We start from the raw sequence: 14,487 nt of genomic DNA on the forward strand, positions 1-14,487 counted from the left end.
CACCAAGGACAAGAGGTTGTGTAGATTAAAGACAAGATAGAACACATGAATTGGAGACAGAAGGACCTCTGGAGAATGGAGACAGGTGGGACAGTAAGTTCCTCTGTAATGGCAAGATTGACCTGATGTGTTTTGAATTTTGCCAAGTGACATGTGGAGAGCAATAGAGTCTTGCTGTGTAAAATACAATCTACCCTTCAACAATTACTTTTGGCAAAAGAGGAGCACATGGCAAAGGCATAGTGAGCATAGAGATGACATAGCCAGGTGAAGAGATTATTGCAGATTTGCTAGCATACATAGGAGCTCTGTGAGAGAAAATTGTATAGTTGCTCTGCAAGAAACAGTTCTGAAAGAAAATAACCCTGTGAGATAGAGAAAGAAAGATAGCATAAGTAGTGGTGTTACTGTGTTGTAGCCAACTGGCCAGGTTTTGAGTTTTACATTATTAAGTTTGGTTTTCTCATGTGGATTTTGTTTTATGATGTTGTCAGTGAAAAAGGATGCGGTCTGAGAATTAGCAGTCACATGGGAAGAAGCCTGAGAGAAAACAGAGGACCTGCTAGATGATATAGAATGGATAGTTGTTTTAAGGATTTTCTTCCACCATCCATGTGCAGGCCTTTCTTATTAAAAATACAGATGATAGGCCAATTACTGTCTGTCAACAATGAATTTTTAACTGGGGCCATATTTTGAACTGAGTGAGTGCTGAAGGGATAGCAAATTTCACTCTTTGTCTTCTGGCTCAGACCAGCAATGAGCCAAGAACTGGCTCAGCTTTCTCTTTCTGGTGAAGAACAACAGTGTTTTTGGCAAAATTCTGCCCATATGGACTTCAGCTGCTCACCGTTAAATACAGATAAATAGCTCTATAAGCTTCTGTATCCACCAAAATCAACATCAGTACAGGCTCTGTCATAGTTCTTCACTTATACACTCCAGCAGTTCATCCTGTATGTTTGTTATCTTGGATCATGCAAGCTGCAGAGATATTTTCTGTGGGTGTTTCATTCTTGGAAAATATAAATGGTCTGAATCAGCAAATCCAGTAATTTGATCCCCATATTCCTGTCAGCACCAGGCCAAATAATAAAGGCAAGATGTATTTCAGACTTGGTGTTAGCAGCCACAGTGAATCTTCTCTGGGCCTCAGATCTCAGGCAGAACCAGCCCCACTCCTTGTTGGGTGGAATCACCAAAGCTGTAGCAGGCGGTCAGTTCACAGGTTAAAGTTTAACAAGGCTTTGGACATCTTCAGCAGCGACAGAAAGAATATCTTCTGTTATTTTTTAAAAAAAACCATTCAGGAACTGTCTGGGAAGGTAACACAAGTGAGAATTTTGTGCAGTTTTTGCCTGGTGTGTTTTGAGAAAAACCTTTTCACAGAAACATCTATACTAGAAATGGCTCCCCCCCCCCCCCCGAAAAGGTGTTCTTTATGCAAAATTCATGTGTTTCACAAATCCCCACCCCAGTTTGCAGAAAATTACATCTTTTACTATAAAAATACTATATATATATATAGTGTGTTTCTTGAAATAGTGTTTTTGGCGTGAAACTTATAAAGCACAAAATGGGGTGTTTTCTACAAATAGCTTCTTTCTTTCTTTCTTTCTTTCTTTCTTTCTTTCTCTCTCTTTTTTGGTGCAAAAACTCCCATTTATACATCACAGAATAATTTGTAAAAACACTTTGGGACATGCAAATACTTGTTGAAAATTGTGCAGAATTATTCATTTTCTCCCCTACAGTGGGAATTATTTGGTGAGGATAAAATAGAGATTGCTGTCTTTAGTCTTTAGGACCAAAAGCTTGCTGCCACAATTATCAGAATGAGACTGAGCTATTACATTCCAATACAGTTTTGGGGTTTATTAGGTTTGGACAGACAGATGGGACAAAAGGATCATAGTGGGACCACTGTGGCGCATGCGCCCAGCTCTGATCTGGGACGCCACTGAAGTCTGAACCAGGTCACCAAAAAAGAGTGGATTTTTCTGCTCATTCTTGGCCCCATTCCTTTAGAAAGATGTGGCATCAGCACCATTTCCATCCGCGTTTGGGGTGTGTGTCATCTAAACGCTATGCTTCAAATACAGCAGGAATCCATGTCATTTAGCTTGTCTGTTTCAGGCCTTTGTTAACCTGGAAATTCCTATTCACTTTCTATTGCTTCATTGATCTACATACTATTGTATATATTATCTAATTCAAAATATTATGCTAAAATCACAGCTCAGTGGTGAAGCGCATGCCTTGCATGAAGAAAAGTTCATAGGTTCAATCCTTGGCATATTCCATTAAAATGATTAGAACCTCTCCTGGAAACCTAGAGGGCACTGCCACTCAAGATAATATTAGGGCAACAGAGAAATAGAAATAAGGCAGCTCCTTCTGTTCATATACTTTCAGTTAGATCTTTGATGAAACTCAAGAAATGTAGTTCCATTTTCCAAATTGGAATTTTCATTGCAACTTCCATATGTAACAATAAATTATCATTCATACTTCTGGTAGAGTAAATACAATTTTTAAAAAAATTAAATAGTTTTACAAGAAGTATCACCTTACTTAATCTGCATCTCTTAATTCTTAGGACAAATATGACAACAATGTCTTTGAGTGTACTAGTGTAGTATCAGGGGCCATTGTGAAAAGTTGAGTATAAAGAGTCAGCGATAATCACTCAGGGATGTTTCTAAGACAACATCTACTGATGATTATTTAGCGATGAACAAATTGCCCCTGCATTGATGGTGAAAGCTTCATTGTACAAGAGAATTCCATCAGGAGAAAAGCAAAAGTGAGCTCAGAATAAGGTAATTGTGGAGTTTCTATGTCCTTTCTTCACTTCACATCTGCTACTTCATAAAGGAAATCTTCATCTGGGCCATACTATATCATTCTGAATATTAACACAGGCAACTCTATTTTCCTATATAATATGGTTGGTTTCCGCTCTTAATCTGGTTTCACCCCTACCCTACCCTACCCTTTTATCTAAATTTCTACCATTTCCCCATCTTCCTCCTTTTCCTCAGTGTCTTTAAATTTGTCTTTATCCCACTCGCTGACATTTGCAGTCTCTCTTTAAAATGTACTATATCCTTTGCATCAGATAAAATCAGTGGAGGCAACACATTCTGAAAGTCAGCAGTAAAAAAAGTGAATTTAAGCATAGAGACAGAAACATTTCAGTGGTTTTTAAAAAGATCTACATACTTAACACACTTTCTGGTCCATTGAAGAAAGCAATGTAATGTAAGATGTGCTGTATTTATAGAGTGGTGCAATTTTATAGTCACTAATGACACTGCTGCACATGCAGCCATGTTGAGGTGTGATTTTAATAATGCCTTTGTGCTCGTTATTGATTTAACCATTGTTCTGCATCATTATCCTTCTACCAACAAGACCCCTGTAATTATTTTTCACATTCTTAGTCAAGTACCAAATTATGAAGCAATGGTAGATACTTAGAAAGGCCTCAGTGGTAAATTGCATGGATAGTGCTTGCTTGCTACCTGTCTCTCATTGCTTCCAGTGAATGATTCCCCCCCTACACACACACACCACACATTTGTTGGAATGTGTTCAGAACAATTACTAAGTAGGAGTAACCTGGATGGCCTAAATGCTACCTTTGAAAGTGCTTTGCTTATTATCTACCACCTGCTGTCATCTCAGATGCCAACTAAAGACTGCAATATCACTCAGCAAAGGAATAGGCTTGGTGATTCTCCATGAGATCAGAATATTGAACAGCTTGGTGCCATTGTCTGGCAAAATGAACAGTAGCTGAACTCTCTTCTGTTTCTTCCACCATGGGTGAAAGCAGATGTCTGTTTGGAAGTGGTAGCTTTGCACATGAAATGTAATAACTTTCCAAGCTGTTAACATATACAGTCCTCCTAAGTCAACAGTTTCCTCATAGTCCACACCTGGTGGAAAATTTGGGGAAGGATAAGAATTGTCGAAGTCCTCAACAATTGTCAGGATGGTGCAGATGGCTAACCATTTCTTATAGTTACATTGTGGAAAGATATAAGTTTAGTTATCATCTTTGTTTCCAGGAATGGCAAAGAGAGATGGGAAATTAATAGCTCAATGTAAACAACTACAGTTTGCATGCACAGCCAAATTTAATATACTTATCAGTAGGAATGACAACATTTATGTCCTAAAAGGTCACAAGTGAGGCACATAAATATAAATGCATAGATATACATTCACATGCATACACACACACACACACACACACACACACACAGAGAGAGAGAGAGAGAGAGAGAGAGAGACCATCTATCCTGCTAAAGATTCCTCTCTCTTTGCTGTTAGGATGTGTGTGTGTGGTGGTGGATTCACCATTTAAGGAAGCCTGGAGTAGCTCTGGGCCACATCCTGATCCAGAACACTGTGTGCCACATGAACCTGGGGGGTATATTTAAGGCTTGGAGGGCTGCTTGTAAAGAGAAGGTGATGCATGTATACTTATAAGTAAGTGGAGATTCACAGCCTAAAATGGTTGTAGACTCTGATGTGGAAACGTGGCACCTGACTACACCCACTTGGCCAGGCAAACCTTTTCCACATCAGAGTCTAGCTTCTCAGTAGGGGCAATGGCAGAGGAAGTAAGGGGTATGCAGGGCTATTTGTCTGTTGAGTATTGCCAGAGGTTTCTAGAAACTGCCAAATTGGCATCTGATCTGTCCACTCGTGGGGTGGAGGTATTGGCCTGCACTGTCTAAACAGGAAGACCTGAAGCCGGGAAGAACACAGGCCTTTTGGTCCATGTGTACAGCCATTAGGACTCATCAAGGGAACCAGAACCTGAACATTGACTCCCAGTCCTCCCAAATTTCCCATTCTGCTACATTCTAGCTGAGCCACTGCTGAGCCAAGCAATCCACTGCCACATTGCCCTTAATAAGTGGTCATCTGCCTAAAAATTGTAACAAAGGAAAGTTAACCAAATGTGATCCATTGACAAACAGCCTGCCACAGTGGGACAGTGAATCAACTTAGGTATTAGTTTGATTTTAAACCCAAAGTGCTGAGACCTATTCCCCCTCCCCAACCAAAGGTTCAGCTCCTTGGATGGCTCCTTAAGTACTGAATGAAAACCTAGGCCTATCAGCCGCTACTACTTCTTTTGATACAAAGGTGAATAGATTCATAGAATCATAGAGTTGGAAGAGACCCTAAGGGCCATCCAGTCCAACCCCCTGCCATGCAGGAACTCACAATCAAAGCACCTCTAACAGATGGCCATCCAGTCTCTGTTTGAAGACCTCCAAAGAAGTAGACTCCACCACTCTCTAGGGAGTGTCTTCCACTGTCGATCAGCTCTTACTGTCAGGAAGTTCCTCCTCATATGATATTGCTTCAAATCTTTAAACAGGGCTATTGTATCACCTCTCCTCATAGGACATAGCTTCCAGACCCTTCACCATTTTGCTTCCCCTTCTCTGGACATGTTCCAGTTTTTCAGCATCCTTTTTGAACTGTGGTGTCCAGAATTGGACACAGTATTCCAGGTGAGGCCTGACCAAAGCAGAATAGAGTGTCACTATTAGTTCCCTTGATCTAGATACTATATCTCTACTGATGCAGCCTAAAATCACATTGGCCTTTTTAACTGCTGCATCACACTGTTCTCATGTTCAACTTGTAGTCTACTAGGACTCCTAGACTCTTTTCACACATAGTCTCATTAAGCCAGGTGTCCCCCATCCTATATCTATATATTTCTTTTTCTTCTTTCTTTTCTTTTCTTTTTTTGCCCTAAGTGCAGTACCTTACATTTTTCCGTGTTGAAATTCATTTTGTTAGCTCTAATCTATTAAGGTTATTTTGAATTTTGATCCTGTCCTCTGGGGTATTAACTATTCCTCCCAATTTGGCATTATCTGAAAATTTGATAAGCATGTCCCCTATTATTTCATCCAAGTAATGTTGAATAGCACTAGGCCCAGGACAGAACCCTGTGGCACCCCACTAGTCACTTCTCTCCATGATGAAGAGGAGCAATTGCTGAGCACCCTTTGGGTTTGACTGGTCAACCAGTTACTAACCCATTTAACAGTTTCATTGTCTAACCCACATTTTACTAGCTTGTTTGCAAGAATGCCATGGGGGGACCTTGTCAAAGGCCTTACTGAAATCAAGATATGCAATATCCACAGCATTCCCTTCATATACCAAGCTGGTAATTTTAATGAAAAAAAAAAAAAAAGAGAGATCAGATTAATCTGGCATGACATGTTTCCCAGAAACTCATCTTGACTTCTTGCGATTATGGCATTTCTTTCTAAATGTTCACTTGCTGTTTAATGATCTTCTCTAGAATCTTTCCTGGTATTGATGTCAGACCAACTGGACAATAATTGTTTGGATCCTCTTTTCTTCCTCTTTTTGAAGATGGAGACAATGTTTGCCCTCCTCTAGTCTGCTGGGACTTCTATAATGAGCCTTTTATCCTCTGCATTATATCGCTGACCCATGTTCATCTTGTGAATCCCTATACCTTTTTCACTGGTATTCCTGTCAAACTAGTTATCACCCAACTTGTACAGCATATTTTTACTACCTGGAGAACACTGCATATATCTTTGCTTAATGTTTTGTTTTCTCACAGTCAGCTTGATACCTGCTTATTTCTTCGAATGCATTTGTTACCGTACAAAATGTGTTGCCATCCACAAATCTGATGTGTATCCTCCATATCCATATCATTTCTAAAGATCTTAAATATCCATGAGCCCATGACAGAGCCCTGTTGCACCCCAGTTACTTTTCCACAGGTTGAGGAAGAGCCATTAATTACAGATATTGGTATCCGTTAAACAGCTAAAATTCATTGAAGAGTAGCATTCTCTCACAGTAAGAAGTAAATTGCTGATATTGCTCATTGCTACCTTTGAAAACAAAATTAGCCAAGGATGACATTCCTATCCTATATCACCTCTTCTGAGTTACACAGCCGTGGGATGGTCACTCCAAAGCTTTATTTTCACTATAAATATCTAGCAAGAACTCATCACATCTGTGAACATTCCAAAGGGACCATAAGCTGCTCCATTACTTGGAAATAAATCTCATTGGTGTCAGTATGGGCTGCCAGTGCTCTTGTGATCTTTACTTCTGAGTTAAATGACTTAGGATTGAGATATAAAGCATTTGAGTCTGTATCATAAAATATTTTAAATTCTGGCATATATTTTGCTGTCAAACTCTGATCTATTTGGTGCTCATTTGCAGTAGTCTGTTTAGGCTGCAATTCTACCCATAGTTAAAAGGAAATGAATCCCACTGAATATAAGTAGGACTCACTTCTCTGTAATTACACCAAAGAATGATCTATTTATTATGTAATTAATGTTTCCACTGGAGTTTGGAGCCATCCTTTCTTTAGTTCATTTTTTAAAACTTTGCAACTTTTATTTTATTGGGATTTCTGATGGATATTCATAGTCATCTAGTAATAATAAGTAACCTAATGCCAACTTCATCTTTGGAGCACTGGTGGTGCAGTGGTTAAATGCCAGTACTGCAACCACTCATTCTCAAATTCCCAGCCAGGAGCTTAGGATCGATTCAGCCTTGCATCCTTCCCTGGTCACTAAAATGAGTTCCTGACTTGTTGAGGACAATTGGCTTACAATTGTAAACTGCTTAGAGATTGCTTAGTGAAGTATGAAGTGGCATATAAATGAAGTTGCTATTGCTAGCTTCATCATCATCATCATTTCTTATCCACTATGCTCTAGGGATCCAGGCAGGGAACAGCAGATTAAAATACAGCAACAAATATTAAAAACATCAACAGCAATTAAAAATACATAACCAGTTAAAAGAGTATAACATCAGTTAAAAGTGTACATATTAAAAACAGTCAATTTATAATTTAAAACTCATTATTTAAAAAACATATGGATACATCTGCCAGTAGGGATGTGATGGCTTAGTGGTTAAAACTCCAGTTCTAACAATCAAAAGATTGGAAGGTTTGCAGTTTGAGGCCTGAGTGCTGTATGATGGGGTGAGTTCCTGTCACTAGTCCCAACTTCTGCCAACCTAGCAGTTCAAAAACATGCAAATGCAAGTAGATTAATAGGTACTTGCATTTTGTGAGGAAGGTAACAGCGTCCAGTGTAGTCACACTGGCCACATCGCCACCATTCTTCATCTTAATAACAGAGATGAGAACCACCCCCTACAGTCAGTTACGACTAAACATTCATGTCAAGGGACTACCTTTGCCTTTATGTCTGCTCGATGAGATTGGTCTTTAATGCTGTTATAAATTTAGACAGCGTATCCAGCAGTTGAATGTCTTCTGTCTGGTCATTCCACGATTTAGAGGCAGCTTATCAAAAGTCTTCTGGTTAACAGTTGCCAGCCTAGTCCTGGCTGGTTGATGTAAATGTCTCCCCAAAGACCTGAGTGAACAGGGTAGATTATACAAGAAAGGAAGTTCTTCAGGCAGCCTGGACTCAAACCATGTAGGGCTTTAAGGTAAAACCAACACTTTGAACCTTTCCTAGAAACCATTTGAGTGATTTTAATATAGGTGTAAATATGATCACTCCTTTATGCACTAGTAACTAGCCTGGTTGGCAGGTTTTGCACTAACTGAAGTTTCTGGATTTGATATAGAGGTAGCCCACTGTACAGCACATTGCAGAAGCCCACCTTTGAGGTTACCAGCATGTACCCTACCATCTTTAAGCTCCCCAGCTCTAGGAAGGGGTGCAGCTGGTATATCAGCCAAAGCTGATAGTAAGCCGTCTTGGTTGCATATATTTCTGTGCTGTCATTTGGAACAGTGGAGCCACAAACACCCCCAAGCTGCAAACACAGCCTTTAGGGTGAAAGCAACATCATTCAGGAATGGCTGGCATGCCTCCAATCCCAGTCTAGCCTCTTAATAATAAGCTTGTTCATCTTGTCTGGATTCAGAGCCCGTACAGACAGGCCAAAATAAAGCTGCTTCGGATTACTTTGGAAGTATGCTGTTTAAATTATGTATGCATTCTGAGAGGCCACAAGCTGCACCAAAACCACACTCCAGTCCTAAGGACTGAAGCACAGCTTTAGCACAACTTCTGGCCTCTTAGGATGCATGTATCATTTAAACATCATACTTCAAAGTGACCCGAAGCATCTTTATTTTGGCTTGTCTGTATGGGCTCTGTATCAGTATGTTTTTCTCAGTCCAGCCCATTACCTCCTCCCGGCATTCCATCAACGGAGACACAATATTCATAACTCATGCTATTTTTGAAGGCATGAAGAAGTGTATTTGGTTGTCAGCATACTGATAATTAAGAGACATAATTAAAAGTGCACAACGTACGTAGAATGTAATTGATGTACAAAATGTTTAACTATACATTTATGCAGTATGTATGTAAATATGGTGTGGTTTATATTACTCCATAAAATACAAATGTCATTATTGTTTACGAGGGCTTACTACTATGAGAACAATAATAAGAACCCAGGACTTTTAGCTAAAGTAGTTAAAAAGAGAACAGCATAAAAGCTGATTCTGTGTATCTCTAACTCACAAGGAGAATCAAAATCTAAATTAGAGGATATTTTATGCTACTCTTTATGTCTCAGAATAGTAGAAGGATCTTGGACATACAGAACTTTATTAACATGCTTCATGCAAAGAAAATCAATGAAGCATACAACATAATAATAATAATAATAATAATAATAATAATAATAAATTTTATTTCTACCCCGCCCTTCCATAGAAATGATCAGGGCGGCTTACAAGATTATAAAAACATTACAATACAAGTTAAAAAATTTAATAAACAATTAAAACCATTACTACAAAAACAGGAACAGGAAACAATAAAATAAGAAATGTATATATATCAGGGGCAGAAGAAAAATGCAAAAAGTTCCATCAATCCAGGGTCAGAAGGGAAAAAAGGGGGCAGGAAAGATAGACAAACAAATTAAGGTGGGAAGGCCAGCCGGAATAGATATGTTTTCAGCTGTTTTTTGAAGACAGCTAATGAGGCGGCGGAGCGAAGCTCTGCAGGGAGCTTATTCCAAAGTAAAGGGGCAGCAGTGGTAAAAGCCCTCTGTGAGGTCCGAGTAAGATTAGACCTAGGGACCTCCAGCAATTTAGTCCCGGATGTTCTGAGTGTGCGGGGTGGATTATATGGGGAGAGGCGGTCCTCCAAGTACCCTGGGCCCAAGCCATTTAGGGCTTTTGCATGGTCCTGTATCATTAGGTGAGATTAAATATGCAGTTGAGAACCTAAAGTTGGGCAAGTCCCTGGTCCCTAATGAGTTTATGAGCAAATTCAAATGAAGCTTTGCAGGACAATTTGATGCCCTATATGTTAAAGGTTTTTAATGAGTCATTGCAAGGTTCCTCACCTTTTAACAGTGGGAAAATGTGTAGGATTGTACCCCTACCTAAAACATTGTCTGAAAATCCAACAGTGAAGGATTTTTTTTCCTTCACTTCAATTAGGACTCTAAAATACTATCCTCAATATTAAATAATATAATCAATTCATTTATCAAGGAATGCATTTATTTTGATCTAGTTGGTTCCATGCCTAGGCAAAAATTAAGATATGCCATTAGAAGAGTACTGAATATAGTCCATTATTCTAAACTGTCAAACACTTCTGTTACTTTACTATCTTTAGATGTCTTAAAGGCTTTTGAAAGGTTCGAATAGGACTATCTTTTCAGCCTTCCTGATATGAACTTTGGAGACAAATTTATTTCTCTAGGTAGGAATCTCTATACAAAATCTCAAGCAATTACACACATCAGTAAGAGAGATTCTTTGTTAATTAAAGTATGGAGAAGCACAAAACAAGGTTGTCCTCTCTCCTCACTTCTGTTTGCTATTTCAATGGAACCATTAAACTGCTGTATTAGAAATAACCATGTGATAAAAGGTATTATGATCAACAACCGTCTAATTAAAATGATTGTATGTACAGTGCTGTGTAAATTTACAGCACTTTATAAATAAAGGTTAATAATAATAATAAATAACAAATCACAGTAAAAAAAGCCTTTATCTAGATGATATTTTGGTTTTTCTGTCAGATCTGGACTCCACATTTTCCCCATTAAAACAAACCTTAGAAGCTTTAAATAAATTTGCTTGAATATGGATCAATTTTCAGGAATCTGATATGTTATGTCTCAATACCCCTGTAGATTCCCAAGAGAAATGGGAAAGGCTTTCTAGTTTTCAAATCCATCTAAAGGCTGCGCCCAGCAACGCAAGACTAGGAAGGAGCTCCATTTCACAGGTCCTTACTTTGCCGACCAAAGGGTGCACTAAACGCCCTCGCACGGCGCAACAGCGTCACGTCCACGCCGCCTCATTTGGAGGTGGCGCGTTCATGATGCCATCATGGCGGCCCCCATGTAGATGGGGCGCCGCCATCTTGTACATCCTCAGGACGTATTAGGCTTGGGGCGTCAAGAAGTGACGCCCCTTTTGAAACCTAGGACGTCCTGAGGACGTCCCTTATGCCTGTCTGTAACGCGCCTTAGTTTGGGAAGAGGAGACTTTGTGTTCCCCCACACAGTGTTTGAGCTTTACTGTATGGTTTATATCCAGCTTCCTAAAGGCATTGCAGAAGAAGTCTGCAATTGGCTTACATTGGCAACATATAGTAATGATATAAAACTGAATGGGAATTAGATTTGAATATATCAATTTCAGAGGTTGTTTGGAATAAAATTTGGAATCTCCCCCTGCTTTCAAATCTAGATCTAATCTGCTTGGAGAAAGCATGCCTTAGTAGTCCACTCCAATTGTACCTTACCCCTGTACAACTGGCTAGATCTTCGAAGCAGTTATCTGCAATATTTTAGAGAGGTAGTAATTGTAAAGGAACGTATATTCATATGTGGTTGCATTGTGATAAAGTTAGCCAATTTTGGTTAAATGTACTGTTTGTTATATCTGGGATTACTCTTCAAGAGATAGCTCCCTGTCTTGGGTGGGTTACAGACCGCCAAAAAGCGGCGGTCTGCTGCTGCCACCGGTTGCAGCGTCCGGGAACCGCAGCAGCCAAACGGCGCGGTTCCTGGACACTGCAAAGAAGGAGTGTGAAAATCGTGCTCCTTCCTGCGACCCGGAAGAGACGCCGTGAGGTGCTAGTCGTGCACTCACAGCGTCACTTCCATTGCACGACGTGCGGACGCAGAGTGTCCACTACGTCAAAATGGCATGCCCCCCTTGTGGACAGACGCCGCCATTTGTTACTGACTGGGTCTGTAATAGGGTTGAGGGGCGTCCGGAAGGGACACCCCTTCTCAACCCTACTACTCCCCTTCCTAACCCTAGTACACCCCTTTGGCATGTTGGTAACGTGCCTTGGTCAACAATATTAAAGTCTCCAATCAAATTTATAACCTTCTGATTTTATATCTTGGCTTGTTAATCATGGTGTTATATCAACATGTTCTTCTCAGCATCCCTGCCCTTCCCTCACCTAGCTGTTTTAGTGCTTCAGTGCTGTTTAAACAGTGGCTTGGTCCTGATTTAAATCCAAAGCCCAGGTGTCAATATTATATGAGTAACCTTTTGACCATTTGCTTGTAATGATGTTTTACTACATTAAAAAGCAGGAATAGTTTGGTCTCTCAGAATTCTGTGTTGTAGGTGTTTTCCTTTCTCTCTTTTTAGGAATGAACTGAAGACATATCAAAAGACTAGCAGTCTTTTCCTTCCGTATTTGCTTTTTCCACAATAAAATAATGTTTCTCTGGTGCTCCTGAGCTAACTTGTATTCCTTCCTGGTTGTTCCTCAGCAAACTTAACTGTGCCCTTTTTTCTGTCCCAGGCACATTGTTGTCTGTGGCCACATAACATTGGAAAGTGTGTCCAACTTCCTGAAGGACTTCCTCCACAAGGACAGGGATGATGTGAACGTAGAAATCGTCTTTCTGCATAAGTGAGTAAACAATAAAGCTATGATGCTATTTTTTCAGAGATAGAAGGGGCCTAGACCTACACCCACACACACACCCACACACACACCAGTTTTCTTGTGGGCATCCCATCCACACACTCCCAGTATGCAGTGTCCTAGACATCTGCCCTGAGGTGTGTTTTCTGTGACTGGCCAATAAGACATGGAAGTTATTAAAATATTGCAGATCCTAAGTGATGAGCATTCATGTGTGAATCAAAACCAGATGAAGACTTAATAATTTAAACTCTAAGATTTTATTATTAGTTTTGTACATCTAAAGTTGCATGTTCACACAATAATATAGAACAGAAAACAAAAAATAGTGAGTGAGGAGTGGAGAAAAAGCAATGATATTGATGACTATGAATGCGCCTGGTTTCAAAATGAAATCTTCAAAACATGGACCTCAGCTTTTCCAAACAAGCATTAATTCCCTGGAAATGCCCTTGTCAATGTTATGAAATATTAAGGTGGTTGCTCTTTACCATAAGAATGTTATTACAATTAAATCTACTGTTAAAGCTGGCTTGTTTTACAGAACAGCCAGTTTAAAAAAATAGATTTTTTTTAAGGCAGAGATGCAATTTTGACTTGTCTCCTATCAGTTGAGAGCTGTGAGCAATTTTGAAATGAATGATACCAATGCCTTTAATGGGAAGCTATGTCCCTTCTTATCCTATCAGTCAAAAATGATTGAAAGAGTTATGATTATGTTAGTGTGGGATAACACAAAGTGCAAATGACACTAAGTTTTGTTTTTAAAGATCATATTGCTTTCATTAATGTAGAAAATACTTATAATAAAAAGGATCACTAACAAAACACTTAGCATTTAGGGGTTGTTCCTGTATTGCCAGGAAAATAGCAATACAGGAACAAGATGGATCGAGGTGGGATTACAGTCCGTTAAAACCCATACATCAATAATAAAATACATATAAAATACATCAATAAAAATAATGCAATTAATCTTAAAACTAACATCATCAATTAGAAATGCAGTAGATCCGTACAATGGTCTGGAGGTGTTTCTTACACAAAGTCAGGTGGGTAAGCTCGCCAGAAGAGATCCGTCTTAAGTGCCTTCTTAAACAACTCCAAAGAGGTAATGAGATGGATCTCTTCTGGGAGACTGTTCCACAATTTCAGAGCAGCTGCTGTGAAGACTCTCTGGGAAGTCAAGCTGAGCCTGCTTGATTGATGTTCTAACTCGTTCTTCCCAGTTCTTCCCAGTTATTCTAAGTGTGCGGGCAGATTGTGTAGGGAGAGGCGTTCCCGCAAGTAACTCGGGCCCATGGGGGACAGGATGGGGCCCTGAGGGATGCCAGTTGTCAGCTCTCTTTTAGAAAAGCAGCTGTCCCCCAGTGTCACGATCTGCCCGAGAGGCAGGAACAGAGCCACTGGAGCACAGTACCCCCAATACCTAACTTCCTCAGACATTCCAAAAGGATACCATAGTCTATGGTATCAAAGGCCGCCGAGATGTCCAAGAGTGCCAACA

The 14,487-nt window shown here is 39.8% G+C and overlaps 1 protein-coding gene across 15 annotated transcripts in view; it reads left to right on the forward strand.

Moving 5' to 3' along the window:
- The window catches only part of LOC149318932 (calcium-activated potassium channel subunit alpha-1), a 627,293-nt gene that overhangs the window by 413,965 nt on the left and 198,841 nt on the right, over positions 1-14,487 (forward strand). For all 15 annotated transcript variants that reach the window (XM_089510711.1, XM_089510713.1, XM_089510714.1 and 12 more), the window contains one exon: positions 12,855-12,965. In XM_089510711.1, the coding sequence (XP_089366837.1) occupies positions 12,855-12,965 (111 nt within the window). The remainder of the gene's footprint in view (positions 1-12,854; positions 12,966-14,487) is intronic.

The sequence above is a fragment of the Sceloporus occidentalis genome, unplaced genomic scaffold, assembly GCF_023333645.1.
Source record: "Sceloporus occidentalis isolate IW3139 unplaced genomic scaffold, rSceOcc1.0.p SCAF_2, whole genome shotgun sequence".
Classification (NCBI taxonomy): domain Eukaryota; kingdom Metazoa; phylum Chordata; class Lepidosauria; order Squamata; family Phrynosomatidae; genus Sceloporus; species Sceloporus occidentalis.